Here is a 26,650-nt window from a genome sequence, read left to right as displayed (position 1 = left end):
TTGTAAGTTCGATTCCCAAAAACACCAAATTTGTTTATATTACATAAATTAATATAAATAGTTAACTTTACTACATAAACAAAAAGAATAAAACATTTTCAAGTAACAAACAAAATGCAAATATATACGAGTACATGCATTTGGAATATTAAAATAGAGTTCTCATCGAAGATTTTTCGACTTTGCATTTTACTCGGGGAATACCCGAGCCATATTTTTCTTTCATCGCGTGGTTCTTAAATAAAAAAGGCTTCCAATTTTACTTGGAAAACATTGGATATGACAATATGGTGGAAAAACTGGACTGAGTTAATTGAATCCGCTGTTGTTTCGTTATAAAATGCAAAATAGATTTATTTTTTGTATATAGCAAACGTTGCATGTTAGCTCGTCGCATGAAAATTTTATAATTATTTTTCTGCTTATTCTCACACACTGAATCAAGCATATAGCAGGGTTACGTGAAGAGAATCTAGTGTCAAGACACTCCGTTTCCCAATTGTTGAGCTTAACGCTTAACTTGTTACTAGAGTACCCTCAATTGGAAATCGAACCCACCACCGTCCCATTTATAGTCACAGGCTGCTCCATGACGGTTTTAATAATATTTCATATAGTTTATTCTGTACACATTGTATTTTATATGTGTAAGCATTTTACATTGCGCTTCCTGATTTATGATTCTATCAAGAAAGCGCTGAGGACAGCACTTGTGGTGCTTTTTAACGTTTTAAACTTTGAAATGTATATTTAATGTTTTGTGTTGTCGAAAACGACAGCTTTTCTTGGGAAATAATATGTTGGCGAAAGATTATTTATACCTTTTATATAAGAAGAAGGCAATTTTCTTATTTTTCATAGTAAAACTCAAAAACTTTTGTTTCACAGTAAATGTGGAATTACACTTTTGTTTAGCTTCAAGCGGTATCCCATACATATCAGGGTAGGCATAGGGAAATTGGGAACCCATGTTGAGACACTATTAAGACACTTCCGTTCCTCATTTTTCGTCGAATTCTTAAGGCATTGGGTGTACCGTGCTTCTTTACTAAAGCGAGGAAATGAAAATATTGAATATGTAATTTCCCCAAATTGAAAAGAAATAATATACGAATCAATCTTGTTAAGATAGTTAGATATCTACATATTTACATAAATTTATAAAGTAAATTCGATCGCTTCTACAATCTGTATATAATGGATGTCCATATGTCTTTCCAATTGCTTCGAATAAACATTGTACATCTAACTCCCCGAGGACGTTGCCATATTAAAGTTTACATAGAATCTATGCTTGTGGAATCACGTTGTCGTAGTTTCTTATTTTCTATTTTAAATTAGTATCTAATATTGAAAAATATGGTTAGAATATTAGAGCTAGTAAAAAAGGAGCTTTTCGTTTTTTGCATAGCAGAGCAGGTTGAGTAAATTTAGAACCAATACTCTTCTTTCTTCGATTTTTGCCTGATTTCTAGATATTGCGTGTTAAATTGTGAAACTCTATCTCAGATTTAATCTTACCAGAGTAGAGATAATAAGAGTAGTAGTAATAAGAATTATTCACTCCCATGAGTAGAACCCTCAACCATTAAATTCCACTCAGGTGTGGCCACACTGTGCTACAATCGCCATAGAGCGGCAAAGTTAAAATTAAAACAAAATATTTCAAATTCAATCAACTAACTAACACACTATAAAGGATATCAAAGTATAAAATTTTAATCTCCATATTGGTTATCTGCATAAAATACAATTTAAATATTAAACGACGGTTATGTCGCGCTCGAAATAGCGCATTCACGCGTGGACAACCGCCCTAATAAAGTGACGTATGTAGCAAAACAATTTTCATGAAATTTTCGCGAGCTATTTCCGGCTTAAAAATTTCACATAGAACGAGTTCATGGCGCAAACTTTAATTATGAAACTTTTGAAATTGTCGAGTGAAAGCTTTGGCGGTTATCTTTGCTTTGCATAAGCTTTAGTGTAATTTTACTGTACGGTGCATATATTATTATTAGTATAATTTATCAATACAAGAGGCCAGTTGTGGTGCAGAGGTACAAGCGTGTGACAGCAAATGCAACAGGGCGTGGATTCGGTTCCCGCTCGGAGTGTCTTAACACTAGGCTCTCTTTGCCTACACTGCTACATGCGCGATACTGCATGAAGCTGAAAAAAAACAATACTAGCGCTTTGGACAGACGACGGTTTGTTTTAAAATATTAAATAAAATTCAGCTATATTAGTCCTTGCACTTAAACTGCAAAAAGGGCCTTAAAGGCCTGCAAAAATTAAACTTTCCCCCAAACCCCGTAGGTTGAGTGGACGAAATTTCTGTTAGATAAAGGTGAACCTTACCTTTGCCAACAATATTTTGGACGATATATCAATATTATTACTTAGTGCAATAAAGAATTTACATAAAAGTTCGCTAAGAACGATTCCAAAAGGATCGAGTTCAAGTCCCACATATTTAAATCTATATTAGACGATAAAAATCTCCGTTTTCATTCTACATTTCTTCAATATTTTAATTATATTCCAAGTAACTGAATGTTACGCAAGCACACTTAGCTTATACTATAAATATCATCCATCCATCCATCAGCCTTTCAACGTCCACTGTTGGACATAGGCCTCCCCTAATTCTCGCCACTCCGTCCGTTCCACTATAAATATATAATTATCCTATACATACATATACAAATGGACATATAAATTATTTACAGTTAGCTATAGTTTATGTGGTCGCCTTCTAATTACCGCAGTGAGATATTATAGTACTCGCACTGTCGAGATAATTCTACCGTTAATAATACAATTGGTTTGGCGATGCACTTTATATGAGAAAATATTTTATATTTTGAAATTCTTTATTTAATATATATAGTATGTTTATATATTTTTCTATTAAACATTTAGATATTTTTTTTTGTTGAAAATATTTTTATTTAATATGAGACAATTTTCCTGAATACAGCAGGGTAGGCCGAAGAACTTTTATGTAAAGACACTTCGTTTCCAAAAAAAAAAATAAGCGGGACATTCGCTCAACCGGCGACTCTAGGTTCCCATCTGAGAAGAATCGAAAAGTATCTAAGTTTGACAATTGCTACTCTTTATCTTTAAAAAAACAAGCATAAAATAGTTATAGCTTAAGTATTCCGTTAGAACATTAAATTGGCAAACACAAGTAAATTTGGCAATATTAACTAAGTTGTTAAAAACCTTACACGGACAGTATTTATTTGTAAATAAATATTTCAATAAAATCGAACATACATTCGTATCAATAATCCGCTTTGGATTATATAGCAATCTCGTATATTTAAAGAAAGACTGGTTTTAATCTCGACATACAAATAACATGTGGGAACAAATATATGTTGTATTTTTTATATGAAAAGAATTTATTTTATACCTTTTCATTTTAATTAAACATATATTTTTAAGAACGCAGCTTCACAGAGCTATTTTCCAGAGGGAACCTAGTGTTAAGACACTTCATATTCCACTTGCTTCACTACCTGTATGCTATATGCGGGATACAGCGTGAAATAGTAAAAAAAAATCAAAATCCATTAAAAACAGAAAGAAAAATTAGTTAAAAAACCCTATACACCCGCTCACAGTATTTACGGAATATCACAAGCCTTTCATTTCAATTTGGAGCGACCATCTTCGAAGCATAAACATTTTTGCCCTGAAGTTCCTAACATACTTTGATCTCGCATTTGAATATGCAAATTCATAGTTAGAGCTGCCCAACTAAATTCGCTTTGGATTTCGGAACCCTGCTTTAAAAGCGACGGCTTGCCAACTTAGATATTTGGATTTAATTTTCTAATGACATTTATAATGCAATGTTTTATATAAATAGGATAATGTTTGTTGTATGGAATATATTTTCTGTTTTAAATTGGTTTATTTTATGTAAAATATGCCTCTAATTAAAGCCGTCGGTGTGTGGGGTAATGTCTCGTGTACGTAATGTCCCCAAAACTGGGCAGAAAGAGACGTACGGAGTGCCTTATAACCCTCTGAAATTATAATACTTTTTTTGCCGCGAACGTAAAGCGAAGAGCAAAGCTTACGCTTACGCTTTTTTTAACTAAACGATGTAGATGGATCTTAATTCTGCGTTTTATCTTACTAGCAAGGAAAAAACGAAGTAATTTATTCCCACGGCTGACGATTGAACCCTTGTATTTTAATTTTAATATAGAACTTTGTGTTCATGTAGATTTATAGAACGATTACAAAAATATACTTCTCGTTAGAAAAATCAGGTATTAAGTTGGGTAAAATCAGAATAATAGAGAAATATTGTAACATATACAGAAATTAAAAAAGAAAAAGGAAGTATGTAGAAAACTAGACATTCGCTGCCTACTTGCTATATGCGGATTTCTTCTCCATAAAAAAGCTAAAAAGTTAAAAGGAATAAAAAAACTTATTTCTATCATTTTGATATTCGAATTTTGTACCTCAAACCCAGTACCACCCCGTCCAATAACAACGTACTAAAAGGCATAAAAGGAAATACATAGAAATATAACAAAAAATGAAAACTTTTCCTCCCTCAATTAATTATCCTAGTCCAGTCAAAAGCAAGAAGCTGTCGTGATCCTATGACATCATTAATTAACTCGAATATAACGGGGTTACATTGGCCATTTAACCATAACCATTTAAAAACCTGCCGATAAAGATTAAAAGGAAAGTTGTGAACTTTGAAAGAGCTTTTGATTTGGTAGAGCTTTATTAGGGCGATTTTTTATTATATTGTTATTAGAAAGTTATATTATATTACTTAAAATTAATTTGATCGAAAAATTCAGTGAAAAATGGGGAACAGAGTATCTTAACACTAGGTTCCCTCCCTTCCATGCTGCTTCTCAATGTTCAACCATGCATTAATGCAAATATATAATATAAATTTATGTTTATTATTATTTATTTAAATCTGCAAGCTAAAGTGGCAATGGGCAGGCCATATTGTTAGGAGGACCGACAACCGATGGGGAAGAAAGGTCCTCGAATGGCGACCACGTCTCGGCAAAAGGAGTACAGGCCGCCCTCCAACCAGGTGGACCGACGACCTTAAGAAGACAGCGGGAAACCGCTGGATTCAAAGGGCGCAGGACCGAACGGAGTGGCGAGCATTGGGGGAGGCCTATGTCCAGCAGTGGACCTTAAAAGGCTGATGGATGGATGGATTATTTATTCGACCCTTGCTGATAAAGAAAAGGTTATGATAAAAAAAAACAATTTAATGGTTTTTCAATAACAGGAAGCTTCATAAAAAAAGTTCGAGCGTCAGCTGTTTGAATTTTAAACGATGTTTCATTAATTTTATAACTGAAATGGATGCTTTCCATCACAATATATTATATACAAAGAATTTTTACTTAAATATATTTTTTTACTTAATTGCAAGTTTAATTCGCAGTCGGCATTCGCGGTCTTATTAAGTAGAGCGCGGCGTTAAGCTCCGCTACTTCACACTCAATGTTTGTAAAGGGAACTCATATTGAAGTTTTTATTTGTTTACCTTACATAATGCAAAAAACAAAAAGAATTATATTAAAAGCGTAATTAATTATTTTAAATAATTAAATTCAAAGATTTTTTAGTATTTTTTTTACTTTATTGTATACAATTAGACCATATTTGAGTGTACGGATTCACGGTTTTATTAGGTAGAATGCGGAGTTAAGCTCTGCTACCGTCCTAGATTATAATTTTTCTCTGTTTATCTTACATTATATAAAAAAGGACTTTATTAAATACCAAGCTAAGTCATTTAAATAATTGGTTATGATCTGTCTAACAATATGCATTGTTACTATTGAAAACAATTTTATTCCAATAATTGGCTTTAGTATGCGGTTAGTACATGCAAATTTGCATTTAGTCCGGTTATTAAACGGGAAACATACTCACAGATTATATTTGATTAATATACTAATTTAATCTGTGAGTATGTTTGTTAGTATAGCCATAGCCATTAGTGTGTAAATTAAAGAGATAGGAAGAGAATATTTGGCATTCCATGGATCCACTGCGGTTGCCGGACCTATTGTGTTGCAGGGTGAGGATCTCAGAGCAATGCCTGGGACTTGTGACCCAGATATAGGCTTAGAGGAGCATTAAAGGTCGTCTCCACTATCCAAGATCCTTTCTCTGCCTAACCAAATTTGAACAGATATTCAAGTATTGCTAAAATTCAATCTCAGTCAGTAGGAGACTTAATGAACTGTGTCTTTGTAAAAACGTGTTTTTGTTTTCTAACGTTCCATATCCATATTTTTTTGCTAAATTAACGATAAAAGTTCAAAAAAAGTGATAATAACCACTTTTTTTATTAGATAAATAACATTATTTATCAATACACATAATATGTCTGTATTTTTCTTAAGGCCATTCGTGGCGTAAGGGCACAAGCGTACTACTGTCAACGCAACACGTTGTGGTTTTGATACCCACTCGAGAAAAATAAAATATTTAATATTGTTATTTCCTAACGAGATCTCTCCAGAATTAGGCGGAAAGTAGACAACGAAAGTGTCTGTCCTAACACTAGGTTCTCAGGTTCCCTCAACTTACCCTGCTATAATTAAATAAAAGAGACAGCGTTAAAGCTAAAATAATATAAATAATGTAATTAAGGTGTATACAGTAATATACAAAATTAACAAGTACACCGCGTTTCATGTTGATTTTCATCAGCTCTGTCGCGTCGTGCTTTTCTCCATTCAATTTAGATTATTAGCAAACATTACGGCATAATTATGTGAAGGAAAATATTAATTAAGTTACATTTACTTTATATCAAGTTAATTTCAAGTATTTTATAATTCTATTGAAGTAAAGAGGAAGGGATGTCGTCTATGAATATTAATAAATATAAGTAAAAGAAAATTCTTGGTATATATTTCGTTGATTTGGTTCCACATTGATCGTGCTTAATAAAAACAAAACTTTTCTAAACAGATATTTGTATTTAAATAAATAAAATAAATGAGCTTACGCTCTATTCCGCAATAGCAGGATAGGCAAAGGGATCCTAGTTTTTAAGTTATTCCGACTCACACCTGACCGGCTACGCGCACAATCTTTTTCGAGTCCCCTCCCCCTCTTATAAGATATTCTATTGTTGACTCTTCTTTCGTCTTCAGAGATCTTTCGTGCTTTTGTCAGTATCATAATTATTTTAGATAAAAAAATACTAATTTAATAATAATTATGAACAATTTTAATTAACTAGCCGCATATGATAACTAACCACGTATAAAAATAACCTCAATATCTTGAATATCTTCTTGAAAAAAAAATACAACGGATCACTTATAAAGGGACTTGGATTCGACATATTTCTTTACGTAATCTAATCTCGTATACGTTATGTAAGAGAAAAATGGAAATATTGAATATATACGCGCATCCGGTATATAAAAAAAACAAACAATCATTTGCCTACCAGTCAAATGCTGACTAAGCGAATGAAAACCTTTAAGGCTTGATATTCAATTTTAGGGAAACTTTATTTTGACAAGGTAACAAAGAAATATCTTAAGTTATCATTTGTTTATTGAATCATTTGGTGAGTCCAGTGGCGCAGAGATATAGGTTCTGGTTGTAATCACGACGGTCGTGGGTTCGGTTCCCTCTCGCTTTTGTAACAAAATAAAACAGCGTTGAGTTCTGATACTCAACGTCTCGAAAATTAAATAGAAAATGGAGAACGAAATGTCATAACACTAGGTTCCCTCCGCCCAATCTCCTATAAGTAACATACATTATTTTTTCACAAAAAAAATCGCTTCACATAGCATTATATAATAACTTGAACAGTGAAACGTCGTCTTACGTGAACAAAATCCATAAGACCGAATCAGCAATCACAAAAACTCTTTCATTTAGCCTTTCGATATCGGATTGGGGTTTTCCTTTGAAAATTCAAAGATTGAGAAAAGTCATCTTATTTCTTTACAATAATCGAATTGTGGCTCACTCCTTCCTGTTGGTTGGAAATGTAAATCTGATGTTTTTTTTGTAAAATGTAATTATTTTAATCGTAAAAAATTGTACAATTATTTATTTTATTCGTATTATAGATTAAAATAAAGGTCATTGTGGTGTACTCAGATAGTTTTTGACTGTAAAGGTGTCATGGTTGTATGTTGTATGTTCGATTATAGAATGGCTCTGGTAGTTTCATTATTCAATATATAGTGTCTCGAATTTACATGGAAAGCGAAGAACGAAGTGTCTTGACACTAAAATTGACAGGTTCAGATTTCCAATACTTACCAGAATAAGCAGTGAGAAAACGTTTTTTCTTGTCAACAAGTGTAGTATTTGTAAGGAAAAATTAGTTACTAAATATTTTAACATAACATTTCACTTCATTGGCTAGAGTTGCTTGGACGTCGGACAGAGTTTTTACAAGGCGCAGGTTCGAGTCCTGCTAAATACTTTTAATAAGTTTCTACTTTTCCTACCCTAGTCTATTAATAATATATATATTTTTAAATAAGTATTATTATTCCAGCAACGTCTCTCGTCACATACGCGGGCGAGCGCTACGACTTCGTGTTAGATGCTAACAACGAGATCGACAACTATTGGATACGCTTTAGAGGCTTAATGGATTGTGACGAAAGGTAATTTAATATATATGTACATATAATTTAATACCCTACAGCTCAGAGATTCGACTGTAATTGCGATAGTTGCAGGTTCGATCCCATACAAATATAATATTTAGAACTAGTGGAATTATACGAATGCTGATATAGCTGTTCTGAACATAAGCCAGGACAAACAAAAAGACAGACAGATAGACAAATTTTTTAAACTATTTGTTTGTCCTTCAAAACACAGTTATTTTATTTATTTAGATAGATAATATTATGAATGAATGCAAACAGGTGTAAGCTCTTATAAAAATTAAACCTATTATAATTGAGCCACCAAAATCATGAAATATATATATTTTTAATTGGCAATTAATTTTAATTGACTTTATTTAATTTGATGTAGCTTAAAAGAGGTATTTACGGACTTTACTGAATTATTCATAATGTTTGTTTAAGTCGTATTAAATATCTTTTATGAGAATAAAAGTGAAATAACAATTGATTAAAATATCTCAGCAAAATTAGCATATTTCTGATCACAGACTGACGCTAAATGAACAGGAAATGCCGTAAAATGACTCAAAAGGATCTATAAAATATATCTATATTTTTACAAGAGTAGATTAAAATAATTGCTTCGATTAAATGACACATACTTATGATATTCTAATTTTATTCACCAATTATGAACGTAATTTGTGGTGGCAAGTACTGTTCTCTTATAGTTATCTACTTGTTTGATTTGACCAGTTTTTTTTATAAAAGAATTGTGTTTTCTGCACTTAATTACACTAAATACTTAACTTACCTTTCAAATGGGCGGATAAATAGAAAAATAAGGAATTACTTACGTAAAACTTTCAATAATTCTATTTTTATTCATCTTCACGCTGATCCCACACAGCACAAGACAGAGAGGAGACAATACACTACAGCCGTATTAAGAGACTTCCTTTCTCCACCTTCCCCAGAATCCTGGAGGTATTGCGCGTTGAATGAAGAGGCATTCATACTTTGCAACGCGAGAAAATGAAAATATTAAATATTTTATATATTAATTATCCCAATAATATTCCATTTAAATAAAAATAATTAGTAAAATCTATATAAAAGTTTAAAATATATCAAATATACTTCAATGAGATTTGTATTCAAAGCTGCGGTATTATTATTATTGCTACCTCCTTCCTCCAGCGTGAAAAGTGAAACAAAACCTAGAAAATAAATCACCAACTATTCGTCCGATAAAGTTCAGTAAAGAATAACTTTTTATTGTTTTTTGGTCGGATCTTTTGTCTCAGAGAGCCGTCGCGTCGTTAGCGATAGTGAACTTAAAGTTCTATTTAAAGGAAGCTTTTTTTATATAAAAATTGTATTTTATTACCATTTTGCGAAAAGACTTCAGTATTTTTTGTCTTCGTTGGAAGTTAGTTTTTATACTTTATTATATTGAATAAAAATACTCTTTATTTAGTATCACACTCTATTCGGCACTTAGCAAGGTAAGCAGAAAGAATTTAGTGTCAAGACACTCTATTCGTCAATTTTAGTGAATCTAATATAATTTTTTTTCTTAATAAGATAAGAGTAGGTATACGATTAAGTATATAACTACCAGACTTATTAGCTAATCAATTAAAATAATTGCAAGCGCATATATATATATATATATATATATATATATATATGCGTTTCAATATTAGTGCAATTAAAGTTATTACTATATTGTCATGTGAGATAAAACAGTTTTACAAAATAAATAAACAAAAGGAAACACAGTCGCTAGGTTCCCTACTTACCCTATGCCTACCTTAAATATAACAAATAAAGTTAAGCTTAGTAAATAATAATTAAAACTATTCATAAAATATCAAATAATAAATACGGGGAACGTGAAATGTCTTAACTGTAGGTTCCCTCTGCCTACCCTGCGCACTTTTGGAGAGCAGTGTAGCTCGTATATTAAGACACTCTTTTCTCGAGATTATCCATACTAAGTGGCGAAACTTAACGCCGCGATTTCTCTTATTACGAGAGCCAAAAAATATTGAATATTTAATTCCTGTGAATAGTAATCGAACTCTCTATTGTCGCGTTTATATTTAAAGGAGCAGTGTATAGACACTTATATACTTTCAAATAAGATAGAGTAATCCTCCCAGATAGTTAGAATCTGCGCACGTATTCGTACCAAAACTCAAACGTCCAATTCCCAAAGACATTGACATTGATAGCTGCAGCCCGGGCCACTGGTTCGGGGAATAACAAAGAGGGCTATTAGGTTATAAGTACTTTCGCCTTATATAATAATTATGTTTTTAGAGAAATATGTTTTTCAAATCAAAAGATTTGTACTTAACTTGTTAAATATGGATTATTTTAATGTAATTTTTTTTAGCTTCAAATTGTAGGCAGAGGGAATAATGAAACCTAGAGTTAAGATATTCTTTTCTCTTTAAAACACTTTCGTTCTTAATTTTACGCCTCTTTACCAGAGCGATGGAATGAAAATATTTATTTAATATTTCATTCTCAAAAACGGGAATCGAACCTACAGCCTGTCATTGACCATAAATAAATTCGACTAAATTATTTTCTAAATACACAGATTCACAAAAGCAAAGCAAGTCGCCGTTCTCCATTACGAAGGCGCTATAGAGACTGAGCCCGAAGGCGATCCTACGTGGGAAGAGTTACACAACGAGGGACTTGTAAGTTTAATATACTTTATATTATTGTTTTTGCGTTTGAATTAAATTTTATTATTACAAAGTTTTTAACTTTGTCCTGTTTAAAAGACAAAATTCGTAGGCATCATTGGTTTCTTAGAAATATATATTGTAATGCCATTTTTTTATTAAGTTTAGGTTATTAGCCTAGGGGTTTGATTTCCACAAGGGTAATTAATATAAATATTTTCGTTTTCTGGGAACTGTGGACAAGACTTAGCGCGGCGTTGAATTTCGCCATTCAACATTTTGCGTGTTTAACATTGGCATATAGCGAGAAGCAAAACAAAATATTTACACGTTTTTAAAACGTGTCCAACGTGAATTATTAAATTACTCGTATATAATATTATAAAAATATTAACGGTAAAAAAAATAACAGCGTAGAGGACGATCTACAAATAATATAATTTTTAGTTCAATTTCAATTCAATTCAATTCAACCCCTTAACAGACACTGAGCAGCATTTATTTACGTCTACTTCAATAAGAAATAATTAAAAAGACTAAAATTCAGATGAAACCATGTGTTAATTTCGCACAGCGTATAAAATGTTTTAAGCCTCTAGACGAGTATAGTGTATCAAGAATTTAAAATTTACATTTCAAGGCCTTGATACATGTGAATATATTCTTAGAAAAGTCTTTGTTGTATTAAAAATTAGGTGCATATTCCGATTTCACCTTGTCTCTTATTTTAGAGACATATCATGTTGAGTGGCGGAACTTAACGCCTTATTTTATTTTAACCAGAAAGTTGAAACTATTCATAATATTATAAAATCGAAATCGAACCCACAACCATCTTCTATATATGCAGTCAGATACAGCGCTACCCTAATAATTTAAATTACTATCTTAACTATCTTAGCTTAGAATCTACGTAGTCTGTTTATATTTCTTAAACCTAATCCGCTGTAGAGATTGGCGCTCTGCCAAACCATAACTATAGGGTTAATTGGGTGTGGATTTTCTAATAAACTGAAGCGATGTATGGTTTTTACATATAGATATGTAAGGTAGTAAGTATAGAAGGTTGTACTAGAGGTAGTTTATAATTGTATTTTATTATAAAAAAGTTTTTATATAATATATTATTATGTATATAAAACTTCGAGTGACTGACAGACAACACAAGGACGAGATTGGGTGACTGAGAATACTGAATTAAATTTACTGCAGGTGCTTTGGGGAGTGTAGGGGAGGATGATGTATTAAAAGAGGATTTCCTGAAATATTTATTGCAATTGGAAAAGCTTATTTCTCAACTCTACCACGACTCTACCTTTTCAATACCAAAAACTTTACAAAATTGTGCTATTTTCTTAACTAACTAATAAATAAAAATATTTTTCCGCTACCATCGCTCAATAAAAGCACTTTTAGCTATTATTTGGTTGAAAAGATAATTGCGATGTAGCTTGAAAATCCATTCACTTCGTACCGAAACCAAATGAAAACAGCATAATCACGTTGCAAAAGGAAAAGAAAAAGAAGAAAAACAACCGCTTTTGCAATTCTGTTGTGGTTGCACGTTGAAGGGTTGTTATCTGAACGTGGCCGAGGACTTGTAAAGCCATTTTTGAAAATAATATTTTTGAACTGAATATTTAATGAATTATTTTAATGTAATATAAATTAAGTAAATGAATAGTGTATAGCCAGTAGTGGCGCAATGTCACAAGCGTGTCTGTAAACGTTGTTGGGTTAAAGGTTGTTTGTTCGATTCCCACTCGAAGAAATGAAACATTTAATATTTTCACTTCTTGGCTCTGGTAATGAGGCAAAGCGCGCCGTTGAGTTCCGCCATTCAACACGCTATGCTTTCAGAGTTCGGCGGAAAGTGGGTGACGGTAGTACCTTAATAAAAAAGAAGGATCTTTGAAAGGTTCCCAAGTTTCCTCTGCCTACCCAAAATTATTATAGAGCAACCTCTACTATTCACTGGAGCGGTTTATATGGGACTCGTAGAGTAGCAGAAGTAGGCTACATATAATACCACTAACAATTTCTAAAATTTTATCATGCTTCTCCTTAATCTCTCTATTAATCTACGATACGAAAGCTTTCGTGGTACCTCAGTGCTACATCACTACTCTAGAAAGACAAAACAAAGTGATGAATCACTCACATTTCTTTAAACCTTATTTAAACTGCTATACTTCTCGTACACGAAAACTACGATTTATATACAAAAGATTATAAAAGCACATCTCGAAGCTTAAATCTCGCAGGAAATGAACAATTTAAGTTGAAATAATCCGTTCCATTTATAATGTAGTGTGTATTTTTTGGATGAAAATGCCAATATTTTTTGTACCAGATTGTGATTGACTGTAAACGTGGCGGTTGTAGGTTTGATTCCCACTCGGGAGAATGGATTGTCGCGGCGTTGAGTTCTGCTGTTCACAGTAGTACATACGAGTATGTACGTTTTTTAATAAAACTTAAAAGATATTTATTTTTGTTTTTTGTTAAAAGATATATATGTTATAAAGAGATCGTAAATTCTAAATTTGCAATAAATACTTGTGAGTGCTAAACTTTGATTTTATACTTTCCATCGTAAACAACGCTTATACGGTTTTTCGATAAACGGCAAAGACTTTTAGAATTAAATTTTTAAATATAAGATTTTTATATATACTATCGTTCTGCCGCTCATCATGCAATCGGAGATCAAGGGAAACGGTATGTTCATACTATAATAGTAGGCCCTGTCTGCGTACTCTGCTATCAGAGGGATAAAAGGTGAAGTCGAGGTAGATAACTATTAATAAATTAATATTTTTTTTAGCTTCTTTCTGTATCGCGTATATAGCAGGGTATGCAGAGGCAACTTAGAGTTAAGACACTCCGTCTCCCAAGAACCGACTAAATTACTAGAAGTTTAGTGTTGAATGACGGAAATGAACGCCGCACTTTATCGTATCACGTAACTAACGCAACAACCTCCCGACTAGAAATAGAATCCACAATTATCACAACAATTAATCGCGGCCTAAATAACGATTACGAACAAAAATTAGATTTTCTCTACAAATATGAATAGAAATTAGATTTTCTCTATATATGTACATAATGCCCGTCAAAATGACTTCCAGAATAGACAGCTTCGTTACGTAGGTGTGACCCGCTCCGCTAATAGGACGATAATGACCACTCCACTATCACTCATCTCCGATACGACCCGACCACGTGCGGGTATGGTTACTGGTTTTAGTTGAGCTAGTATCAAATGATTTCTATTTTCACAGTGATTGATGAGGCTTGATATTTTATATAATGAAAATATACAATATCTAGAAATAATTTGGAGAGAAATATTTTGCTAATTGTGGGTTCGATTTCCAATGGGGGGACAGAAATATTTAATATTTTCATTTCCTCGCTCTGGTAACGGGGTAAAGTGTGGCGTTGAGTTCCACCCTTCAACACCTAATGTTCGAGAATTAAAAGGGTATTTAAATTTTCTTTGAAATAAATCGTCGTTTGTTATAAAATCGACAGCAACGTCGCGGAATGTAAATCTATCTATAGTTTATTTGTTTAAAGATTGAGTTATATTGGAATTGCACTCAAAGAATAAATTACAAAATCGAATCGAATCTTAGAGAAGGATTTTTATGATCAGTTTTTAGCAAAATTAGAATTTAATGTCATTTTGAATTAAACTATTTTCATTCTAATATGAAACTACATATATAGCAGGAATGGTGTTTACCGCCAGAGGGAATCTAGTGTCAAAACACTTCTTTAGCCACTTCACGTCTATTTTTAGGACATTTCGTGTTGAGATTCGGAACTCAACGCTACTCCTTGTGTATTCATTTAGAAAAAAGTGAGAGTAAACCTTAAAGCCATCGGATTTTTCCACTGTCACTGCCACAATAAAATATTTATTTAATAAATAAACTTTGTTACAGCAATTAAACGCATTAAACAAAGGAGAAGAAGAAGATGAAACTATAAGTGTAGCAGAAATGAAATCTTTACAAGGATACGATGATAGTTTGAAGGAAGTAGCTGATTACCAGTTCTACATCGCGTATGACTTCTACGCTAAGAACAACTCTCATTTTCACCGTTCACCCTATTATGGATATTACCAAGGTAAGAACAGATTTAAAATAAATTACTTTTCAATGGCATGATATTTTCCATATAACAGGATACGCATGGAGAAGTTAGTGGCAAGTTCTACGCTCTCTGCTTTTCGTTTGGAATTTTAGAATACGTGTTGAGCAGCTCACTGTATGAGCCCCTTTACGTTTTAATTGCAAAAAAAATATTAAAAAAACAAAGTTAGTAGTAATTTATTTACTTTTACTTCAGAAAAGAATAATAGTGTGACTTAGTTTATCTTTTTTATCTTATTGTTTTAAATATGGCTGAAAAAAAATTATATCAATTTTCAAACTAAAGTGACATGCTACTAAAACAATAAAATAAATCATTGTGGTTGCTTTATTGAATTCATAAAATATTATTTTTAATATTAAATTTAATTTCTAAGAAAAAAATATTTTCCTTTTAAATTATATTACCAAACTAGTGGACCCGGACGCGGCTACGCCTGCTTCAACTATAAGAATATTTATTAAATACTAGCGACCCGATCGCGGCTTCGCCCGCCTTAACTACTGACTTATTCATATAATGTATGTTTGCAAAGCACTTAAGATAATGTGAAAATTAATTAAACCCTAATGCAACCCGCATTTTCGTAATTCCAATAAGGATTTTCCAATTGTTTTAAAATAAACACAAATAAATAACACAAACAACAGAAAACTTAAACGAAAGAAATTATAAACAACAGACTACCTACTATTCTCTTTCCCAAAAATACTTAAACGAAAGATGTAACCAACTATGTCGCGTGGAAATACATTATAATTATTGGATAACTCCAAAATAAATCCTCCACTTTTAAATTTACTTTGCCAGGCGCAGAATTGAAGCATTCTCTCGGCCATCTCCGTAGTACCTCAGAACGACATCAGAGCGTTGGTCCGACCGTGGTCCCAGGCGAAAACCTGCTTTAGAGCAGACACATGGAAGGGGATGCGGGAGGGGATTGGAATTGAACACTCGGTTTCTTGAGGAAGGCCTAGATTAAACGACCAAGATGACTGCTCATGAGTCGGATTTAGAGGAGGATAGAAAGTCCCTCGGAAGAAGACGTCTGACCTCGGGCGGCCGGGTATGCGGAGTGCTGCTCCTTAGGTGCAGGTGACCCGATACACCGGCGCAACGGAATACGTTGGACGCGAGGCGACCAATGTGTACCTCTAGGGTTTCTTTTTTTAGGTTGCGGTGAGTGCGTGGTGTTCACGTAGTATGGTCCTTGCGTCACTCGCCGGAGGGTGAGGTTCTGTACGACCTACAGGATTCCTCGTTGAGTAATACTCGCTAGGGCATTGTGATGTCATCAATGTATAGTGCGTAGAGAGCAGGTGACAAAATTCTGACTGGGACAACGGCAGCGATCGGGTCGCTGCTAGCACTCTCAACTCTCACGCAAAATGTCCTGTCACTTACAAAGCAGAGCGGCAAAGACATGCGCGACGTGCTGGGGGGTGCCCGCTCTGAGCACTTTATGAAGTAAGCCCGGGTGCCAGACGCGGTCGAATACGCGCGCTACGTCAAGGAAGACTGCTATTGCACACTCACACTCTCTCTCGGTTGATCACTGTTGCGTAGTTTACCCAGAGTTGTATACCCGCTCGCCAAACTGCTCGCTTTGTGGGTGGATGTGTGACTGAAGAAGTGAGAGGAGTAACTTCTCGAACAGCTTGGCGACCGTACTGAGGAGGATTATAGATCGGTATCCCTCAGCAGCATAATGAGCAGGCCTTCCTTCCATGCCCGGGGGATAGAAGCCAGGCGGGTGCGGTGGATCCACTATTATAAGCAAAATGTTACGGGGCACGACGAACGCGTGGTGGGCGGCGAACCGTTAATCAGCAAGGATTTTTTAGTACTGTAATTTTAAATCTGTGTTTAAATGACTATTTTTAGATATTTAAATGATTATTTTTTAAACTAAAAAAAAATTATAAACAAAAACCTACCTACTAATAACTAATACAAAAAATATGAAACCAATATCGCGCCAATAACCAATAACCAATAATAATAATACATTTAACTGAAATTATCCAATATGTGAAACGCATCTAAATCTTCTTTGCTATAGAGGCAGGCGGGTTTTTTTTCGAGCTTGTGGTTAATGCTGTTAAAACAGCGACACCGGTTGGGTAGGCACTACGTGGCTGCCTATGAAGAAAATTAAATAGAATGCATCGGCCGGGAATCGAACCCGGGCCGCCCGCGTGGCAGGCGAGCATTCTACCACTGAACCACCGATGACTGCTCATGACGCGCCTGTATAAATAAGCAAAACGTCGCGAGGCGCGTTTCGCAGCAAGGATGTTTTAGTATTTTAACAACTTCTAAAGTACTTATTAAAATGAAAAAACAGTTCATCTACATTAAATGGCCAACGTAACTAACATACTTATTTATATGCTGAGAGTAAGGGATAAGTAAAACTTGATTCAGCACAGCTGATGAGTCAACGGCGTGATGTGTCAACAATTAAATGCGTTTTTCTCTAAAACTATTCGCAATTTCGAAATATTGTAAAAAGCAAATTTTATCTTCGTTTAAAGTAGAAAATTAATAAAGTATTTTAAAGGATAAGGATTAATACCATTATGAAAAAATATCCCTCACAATAAAAAATATATTGAAATTACTATTTTTAGACAGAAATATGATCACTACACGTTATCCTTAAAAGATAAAAATATGCTCTCGCGGACTTTTTTGTAGATCTTATTAAGAGGAACAATACTCCAGTACATTATTTTCATGTAGTACTTACCATTAAAGCAGCGCATGTGCGAAAGTGTCTCAACGGCTAGGACTTTATACACATTTATCGTATTTATGTTAATTTACATAAGAATCTACAAATAATAAACTATATATAAACCTTCCCTGAAAAATACTCGACCTAATGGTGAAAACTGCATAAAAATCCGTTGGGTGGTTTAGAAGAAGAAGAGTTAGAAAGTTCAGACAGACACCTAAAGCGACTTTGTTTTATAAGATATAGGATATTCATGAAATTATTTTCAATTCTCAATAGAATTAGTAAGAAAATATAAGCTCAAATAATCAAAAAGAATAATAAGTAGATACACATTATTAGAAAAAAATATCTGAGTTATTGAAATGAACTAACAAAAGGATTAAAAGTAACTAAAGGATAGGTATTCTTAATATTAGAAAAAGTACCTAAAGTTTTCCGTACGTGCGTACATAGATATCGACTCTACGAAATAACTAAACATTTCTCTCTATTAAGTAGGATAATTTTAGCGGGCAATATCAAATAAAATAAGAAGAGAATCAAAGTGTATTTTAAATTAATTATAAACAACAAATAAAGTTCGAAAATGTATGAAAATTTATAAAACCGTCAACGTCATCTGCCCGTTCGCGTCGGTCATACTGTGCCGCCCGTAGGCTAGGTCATTTGGAATCAGTGACATCTCCTTAATTATTTATTAGTATGTTATACAGTAAACTATAATTTCAATCTAGATAAAATGCTAAAAGTGACTATTATATTTATTTTCATAAGGATGAATATCAGAACGTCGCGGTAGCGGTCGCGTAGCAACGACGGTTGTTATTAACATGGCAGAATAAATTGCATGTCAAATTAGAATGTACTTTAAAATATATTAGTATGTATGTGTAATGTAATGTTATATAGCCTATAGCACTTCTGAAGAATGCAGCTTTCATACAAAACAAAAACAATGAAAATCGGACCAGTAGATCCAGAGATCTTAGCGTTCAAACAAACAAACAAACAAACAAACAAACAAACAAACTCTTCCGCTTTATTATATTAGTATAGATTGAAAATTGAGATTGAAATAATGAAAGTTGGAGATTGATCTTTTCTTAACTGGAGATTGATTTTTAATGCAATTATTTTTTTACCTTCAGACAATTGAAGACTGTCGGGGGCTTCGAACTTTAAAAACATAATTAGATTTAAAATGAATGACTTTGTTTAAAAGACAATAAATTTTATTATTTAGAATGACATTCAAATTGAAATTTTATTATGATCATATAAAAATCTAAATTTTATTATCAAAAATTTATGAAATTCAATAACATTAAAATCTTCTATACAGATAGTAACTACATATATTACAAAGATAAAATTAAAATAATATTTTAATTATTTAAATGTATCTTAATAAGTCATTTCGTAACTTAATGGAATTAAAACTTATTTCCTTTCTTGCAGTTCCACATCCAGACAACCGTCTTTACACACCTCAACTAAACCACATCAGTATGAAAATGCCCTCAAGTCCGCTACTATTGACACGACCATCCCCCGACGGGTTCTGCAATGCCTCAAGTATCGACGAAAGCTGTAAAGACGGGTATTGCGAATGCTCACACGTTTTATCAGTAAAGAAGAACTCAGTTGTTGAAGTCATTATAGTAGACGAAGGGGTAACATTTGATGCAAATCATCCTTTCCACTTGCACGGCCATAATTTTAGAGTAGTCGGTCTAAGAAGGCTAGCAACTAATACAACTATAGAAGAAGTGAAGAAATTCGATGAAATGGGCTTACTGAAACGTAATCTGAAGAATGCTCCATTGAAAGATACAGTGACTGTTCCAGATGGTGGTTATACAGTTATAAGGTTCAAAGCAGATAATCCTGGATACTGGCTTTTCCATTGTCACATAGAGTTCCACGTTGAGGTCGGTATGGCGTTAGTTTTTAAAGTGGGTGACCATAAGGATATGGCGCCTATACCCCATGATTTTCCAAGATGCGGTGATTACATGCCCGATAACATGTTAGAACATCAAACAAGTAAGCCTCCTGTCAATGATAATCAAATAATTTCAATTAACCACTGGTGGCCAGTCATGTATGTGAATAGTACTTCGGCTTCCACAACTTTAAAATCATCTTTCGTAGTTCTATGGTTCGTATGGCTGTTCAAGCTATTTATAGGCACATAATGTGTTTATCTAAATTTATTATAGTTTATTTAAAAAAAAAATACTACATTTTCCAGTAGTGAGTATTAAAATACGAATTTGTACTTATCGTTAGTTTATATTTTAAGTTTTTTTTTGTATTTATTCCAACTCATTTTATTAATTTATTTATTGGACAGTACTTATATTTTGTTTATTTATTTTGTATAACTATAATTTCTATTAGTTGTATTTAATTGCATCTTTTAAGTTTTGAAACTTAGAGGCCATTATAAAAAATGTTTTTTCATATATCGATTTGGATATATTTTTAAAATTTCAGTAGTAAAAGTTTTCTAATGTAGTTTTAGTAAATTTACTTATAGGTTTATTCACCTTGCCAAATGTATGGACATTATGAATGTCGTGTACGTATTACTATGATTATGTTCGACGTCGCTGATGATATGTGATATTATTTAGTTAAGTTAGTAAGTTAGTTAAGTTATTTGTATTAAAGCTGTTGTAAAATTAAAATAAGTCAACATTTTTCCTTTGAAAAATAAAATTGATTATTGCAAGTATTACATATGGTTTTTTCTAATTTTTTATTTATAAATTTATATTTTATTTTATACGTGTTTTTTATATAAGTGGCTTAAAAGCTGCAAACAAAATAATTTACCATTTTTTTTAAAAACATTCTTCATAGATCTTTTTGGATATAAATAATCTTTGAACTCTACCAAAATGTATTGTTAATATTAAATAATCCTTAAATCTAGCTCTCCTTTGTTTTTTTTTTCAATTAGAAAAATATGAAATTTGTATAGTGAGCTGTAAGTCTTATTTCATAAGGTACGAAATACTGACTCTACTATCTCTGTACGTTCTCAACATTAATTTATTTGTATATAAAAATCCTTACCTATTTTCAAAGATATCCGAAACGTCTATACGACCTAGGCGTAATAATGATAGATTGTGTTAGTCAAAAAGCAAAATGAATGAAAATGAATATTTATTGTCGAAATATATGAAAACAGTAAGAAACTAGATACAATAAATCAAATATCCTATATCTTATAAAACAAAGTCGCTTTTTGTGTCTGTCTGAACTTTCTAACTCTTCTTCTTCTAAACCACCCAACGGATTTGGATGCGGTTTTCACCATTAGGTCGAGTATTTCTCAGGGAAGGTTTATATATAGTTTATTATTTGTACATTCTTATGTAAATTAACATAAATACGATAAATGTGTATAAAGTCCTACCCGCTGAGACACTTTGGCGCATGCGCTGCTTTAATGGTAAATACTACATGAAAATATGTACTGGAGTATTGTTCCTCTTAATAAGATCTACAAAAAAGTCCGCGATGGCATATTCGTATCTTTTAAGAATAACGTGTAGTGATCATATTTCTGTCTAAAAATAGTAATTTCAATATATTTTTTATTGTGAGGGATATTTCTCCATAATGGTATTAATCCTTATCCTTTAAAATACTTTATTAAATTTCTACGTTAAACGAAGATAAAATTTGCTTTTTAAACTATTTCGAAATTGCGAATAGTTTTAGAGAAAAACGCATTTAATTATTGACACATCACGCCGTTCACAGATCAACTGTATCGAGTCAAGTTTCACTTATCCCTTACTCTCAGCATATAAATAAGTATATTAATTACGTTGGCCATTTAATGTAGATCAAAACTGTCTTTTCTGTTTTTCATTTTAATAAGTACTTTAGAAGTTGTTACAATATCAAAAAATCCTTGCTGCGAAACGCGCCTCGCGACGTTATGCTTATACAAGCGAGTCCGCCGCGCCCGCCTGCCTTACACGCATCGGTGGTTCAGTGGTAGAATGCTCGCCTGCAACGGGGGCAGCCCGGGTTCAATTCCCGGCCGATGCATTCTATTTAATTTTCGTCACAGGGAGCCACGTAGTGCTTGCTTTTCATCAGAGACAGAATACCCTCTTCAGCATTAACCACAAGCTCGAAAAAAAAACCCGCCCGCTATAGAGTCATAGCAACGAAGATTTAGATGCGTTTGCACGTATTGGATAATTGGAGTTGAATGTATTATTTCAGGGCGATATATTTGGTTTCATATTTTTTGTAGTAGTTATTAGTAAGTAGGTTTTTGTTTATAATTTCTTCCGTTTAAAAATAGTCATTTAACTATCTAAAAATAGTCATTTAAATATATTTTAATAAGTACTTGAAAAGAGTAGTTGCTACTATGATTTAAAATTACGGTACCTACTAAAAAATCCTTGGTGTGTTAAACAATTTGAAAATCCTTATTGAAACTACGAAAATGCGGGTTGCATTAGGGTTTAATTAATTTTCACATTATCTTAAGTCCTTTGCAATCATATATTATATGAATAATCCAGTAGTAAAAGCGGGCGAAGCCGCAAGGGGGTCGCTAGTATATATATATATTATAGTGATTTAGATATATAATTTTACTCTGGCTTTATGAACTATTGTAAGAATACAAAAAATATATATAACTTGGAAAACTTAACTTATTTGTAGTAAAACATAATCAAATGAAAACATACATATTTTATACTAATTCATAAATTAATTTTAACTCGTATCTATCTTACAATGCAGGTAATTTAATAAGACTCTGTTTCACTGTAACGTTGTATAAACAAACTAACTTTTGCTTTGCATATGTTGTAAGGGAAGAGGAAATATATTGCATATTTTATTAATTTTAATATATAGATGACTACCGATAAAATGATCAGACATCAACCTTTGAGCAATAGCATGTGGCGCAAACTTTTTATGACCGACGAGATTTGGTGTTATTTTCTCTGTATTCTATTTCTGTATGTCCACGAAGTATTTTATGGAGGACAAAGAGCTATAACACCGCCAAAACCGCGCAATCTATGTATAGCTGAGATGTGGGATGTGGGTTTGAAGGTCATATCTTCAAGACAGCCGTCGGGGCCCTTTTCAGGGAAAGAAGTTCGAATATTATAAACGAGCAATGTCATCGCCAAGTTAAATATTGAAAGTGTAATATCAGGCGCTTTGAAATATTCTGGACAATATAAAGTTATTTGTCTGCTCGAAGATGTTATTTAATATAGTATTGTAATCAGTTATATTAATATCGAAGTATTTCAATGAAAGTTACAATAAGTAAAATATCTAAGTATAATTAATATACATATTTCTTTTAGTTTATTTTTTAGCAGGTTACGAAGAACGAACCTAGTGTTAAGACACTCAGTTTATTTTCGAGAGATTGTCGTCTTACCAGAGCAAGGAAATGAAATTAATTCATCCCACTAGAGGAAATCGAATCGAACGAATTGACCACAGACAGATACTATCGATCATTGGTACCGAAAATAAAATCCGTCGTGGCGGACAGCGTAGTTCCAACGTCTCGTTTTGCCTAGTTACCAGAGCGAGGAAAATGAAGATATTAAAAGTTCCATTTCCTCGAGTCGGAATCATACCCCCAATCCGTAGCACTTACAGTCGCACGCACATAAACTCATACTAAAAAACACCTAACAAGTAGCCTAACGAGAGAAATACTTTCACTAATAAAATTTTAGGTCATATTTGATTAGATACTCAAAATACACTTTTAAATACATATAAATGATATCAAAAAAAATATTGGGCTCGTCCGGGATTTGAACCCGGGACCTCTCGCACCCTAAGCGAAAATCATACCCCTAGACCAACGAGCCAGTTATAGAGCGAGTCCAAAATAAAAATATTAATTCAGTTACTTTCTCTTATTCCATCGAGTTAAAACCAGTTTTCGGCAACTATATTAGCCCAAGATCCCAGAGCTGCCAGACCTACGTCATTTTAGCAAAGCTGAAATTCTAACTTGAAGGTGTAAATTTCAGTATTATTTTCATTTCAGTTAATACACACGTTACGAACGATGAAACTTACAGTCGGTCTTGGAAAGTTATGAATATTCAGTAAATTTGTTCAGTGTTTGCTAATTTAATCTGCATTTGATCTTATGCATTTCAAAGTCATATACTTTAGAGTTCACTATGACAGAACGTCTAAATATTAATTTTAAATATCTTAGCAAAATATTTACTACTACTGATATTACTGATTGATACTGTTTTTATGACTGATACTTTTACTCATACTGTTTTTACTTGAAACATAAACATATTGCGATTTATATATTTTTTTCTTTTTAGAGGTACTAGAAATATAAACGAATTATTAAATTATTATATTTAAAGTTTTTTTTTGTTATATCGCATAGTCCGCATTATGTGTCTATTATAAAACTTAACGATATATTTTGTTGGTAATTTTACATCATTACATTCGCTCATTATTTATTATTTATATATAAATACTAAAAATATAATCTCATAAAGTAATATATTAATTTAAAAAAACATTCACAATGTGGGAACCTAGTTTTAAGACACTTGTTACCCTTAAGACACTTCCGTTCTCCACTTTGACGTAGGTGTCTATTCTCAGGGACTAATGGCTTATATTGAAAAAATCTTTTATATTGGATAGTATGCTTATATTGAGGAATACTTATGGGCTCTAAATTTTTTCGATGTAAAAGTTACTTCGGAAATTTAGAAAACACATATATTGTATCATTCTTGTATAATTCTTAATTTAAACTCTGACGTGAAACCTAAATAAGGTAATAAGGTTTTAAGAACAGTACGGTCAACGAGTCGTGGGCGCCCTAAAGTTATCTGTAAATAGCTGCACAAAATTGATTTTACAATTTTTCTTACCTTTTTATGAGTGCGGATCTTCAGAGCAGTCAAGACTTGTTGACCGGACTGTATGATATACATAATATACGCATAATGTTGAGTAAGCGTGTAAGTGAAAGTTGCACACGTGCTGGGTTTCGTACGAAATTTATACTTATATTCAATCAATGCAGTAGTTGGCTCGTTGGTCTAGGGGTATGATTTTCGCTTAGGGTGCGAGAGGTCCCGGGTTCAAATCCCGGACGAGCCCAATTTCTTTTTTATAAAACTGATAGGAAAATATTATTTTACCTAATACTTCTTTTTTTCATGTGCATTTAGTGTTATTATAATATGTATTTAGTTACTTAGTGTAGAGAGCAGAAACAATAATACAATTTATGTGTTTCTTATTTCTAAATTATTTGACCTTTAAGAATATTCAGATAAAACTAAGGCTATCTTCAGAAGTTTCATCCAAAGAACAATCGGCGGAAAGTGTGGAATGGAAGTTTCTTAATGGGAATGGAGTGTGACACTAGGTTCCCAGGTTCCCTCTGCCTGCTCTGCACAGGATACAGCGTGAAGCTACCAAATTAGATTTTTGACCAGGACCAAGCTGTTAAAAAAATAAAGCTAATTCTAAAACTGCCGGAAGCAATTACATTAGATACAAATTTATTAATAGAAGACAGTAAAAATTACAAAAAAATCTCTACCATTCATTTTGAAAAGACCTTTCTACCCAATTAAAGAATCTAAAATAGGCGTTAAAAACGAATTGCAAGAATTAAGATAGTAAAGGAAGGTTCTAAATCAGACTCGGAAAGGGCGCTATAAATATCTGTGAAAGATAGACGGCCTTTTTGGTTAAATGGTGAGAAAATAGGTATTGTTGCTTATCGTGATTTGGCGTGCGTTGGTCCTGGGGGAACCTTTTGTGCCTGTTTTTAAGAAAACAGGTTTCGATTTCATGCTGTTGAAATTTTTAAATGTTATATTTTTAAAATATGATTTCTCATAAGAAATTATTAAAGTCGCTGTTTGACTGTTTGTCTTTCTGATCTGGAGTATCCGGGTTCATGAGACTAACACTGAATAACTGGATAGAGGAACATACAGGCTTCTTAGCCGTACGTAGCTAGTGTCTACCTCTAGATATATGTGAAATAACTCTACATTTTTCTATTACACTCGACAATTTTTCACAATAAGCGGGCGAAGCCGCGTGGGCCCACTAATCTTAATATATATGTATATATAACAAGGATTTATATGTGCTATGTGTATATAAGCATAGGAATATTGCAAACTGGGTATACAAGTTCAGCTAACATTTCATTTATTATGTAAAAGCGGAAATTGAAGTCGCGATAACCCGATTGCGTTTCATATTTTAATAACAGAAGATGCAATTATTCTATATTCTGTCGTCACGAGAGGTCCTTGGGAAATAACATTTTAATAAAATGCCTCGCTCTCTGC

General features: G+C 32.8%; 1 protein-coding gene and 3 non-coding genes across 6 annotated transcripts in view; 3 read left to right on the top strand and 1 right to left on the bottom strand.

Annotated features, from left to right (window-relative positions):
• The window catches only part of LOC146535161 (multicopper oxidase 3-like), an 85,269-nt gene extending 64,266 nt beyond the window's left edge, over positions 1-21,003 (top strand). For all 3 annotated transcript variants that reach the window (XM_085192339.1, XM_085192341.1, XM_085192340.1), the window contains exons 8-11: positions 8,561-8,672; positions 11,257-11,359; positions 15,304-15,490; positions 19,719-21,003. In XM_085192339.1, the coding sequence (XP_085048465.1) occupies positions 8,561-8,672; positions 11,257-11,359; positions 15,304-15,490; positions 19,719-20,458 (1,142 nt within the window). In that variant the 3' untranslated portion in view covers positions 20,459-21,003. The remainder of the gene's footprint in view (positions 1-8,560; positions 8,673-11,256; positions 11,360-15,303; positions 15,491-19,718) is intronic.
• Positions 21,004-22,263: 1,260 nt separating this feature from the next.
• TRNAC-GCA (transfer RNA cysteine (anticodon GCA)) lies at positions 22,264-22,334 on the top strand. The gene has a single exon. It is a non-coding gene; the product is annotated as a tRNA-Cys (tRNA).
• A 1,748-nt stretch (positions 22,335-24,082) lies between these two features.
• Positions 24,083-24,154, bottom strand: TRNAP-AGG (transfer RNA proline (anticodon AGG)). Its single transcript has one exon. It is a non-coding gene; the product is annotated as a tRNA-Pro (tRNA).
• Positions 24,155-25,364: 1,210 nt separating this feature from the next.
• Positions 25,365-25,436, top strand: TRNAP-AGG (transfer RNA proline (anticodon AGG)). Its single transcript has one exon. It is a non-coding gene; the product is annotated as a tRNA-Pro (tRNA).
• The last annotated feature ends 1,214 nt before the right edge of the window (positions 25,437-26,650 follow it).

This window comes from Heliconius melpomene, chromosome 10 (assembly GCF_056956725.1).
Source record: "Heliconius melpomene rosina isolate 202511_hmr_F chromosome 10, ASM5695672v1, whole genome shotgun sequence".
Lineage (NCBI taxonomy): Eukaryota > Metazoa > Arthropoda > Insecta > Lepidoptera > Nymphalidae > Heliconius > Heliconius melpomene.
The sequence above is the reverse complement of the archived record's forward strand: the minus strand, read 5'-3'. Positions and strand labels throughout refer to the sequence as shown.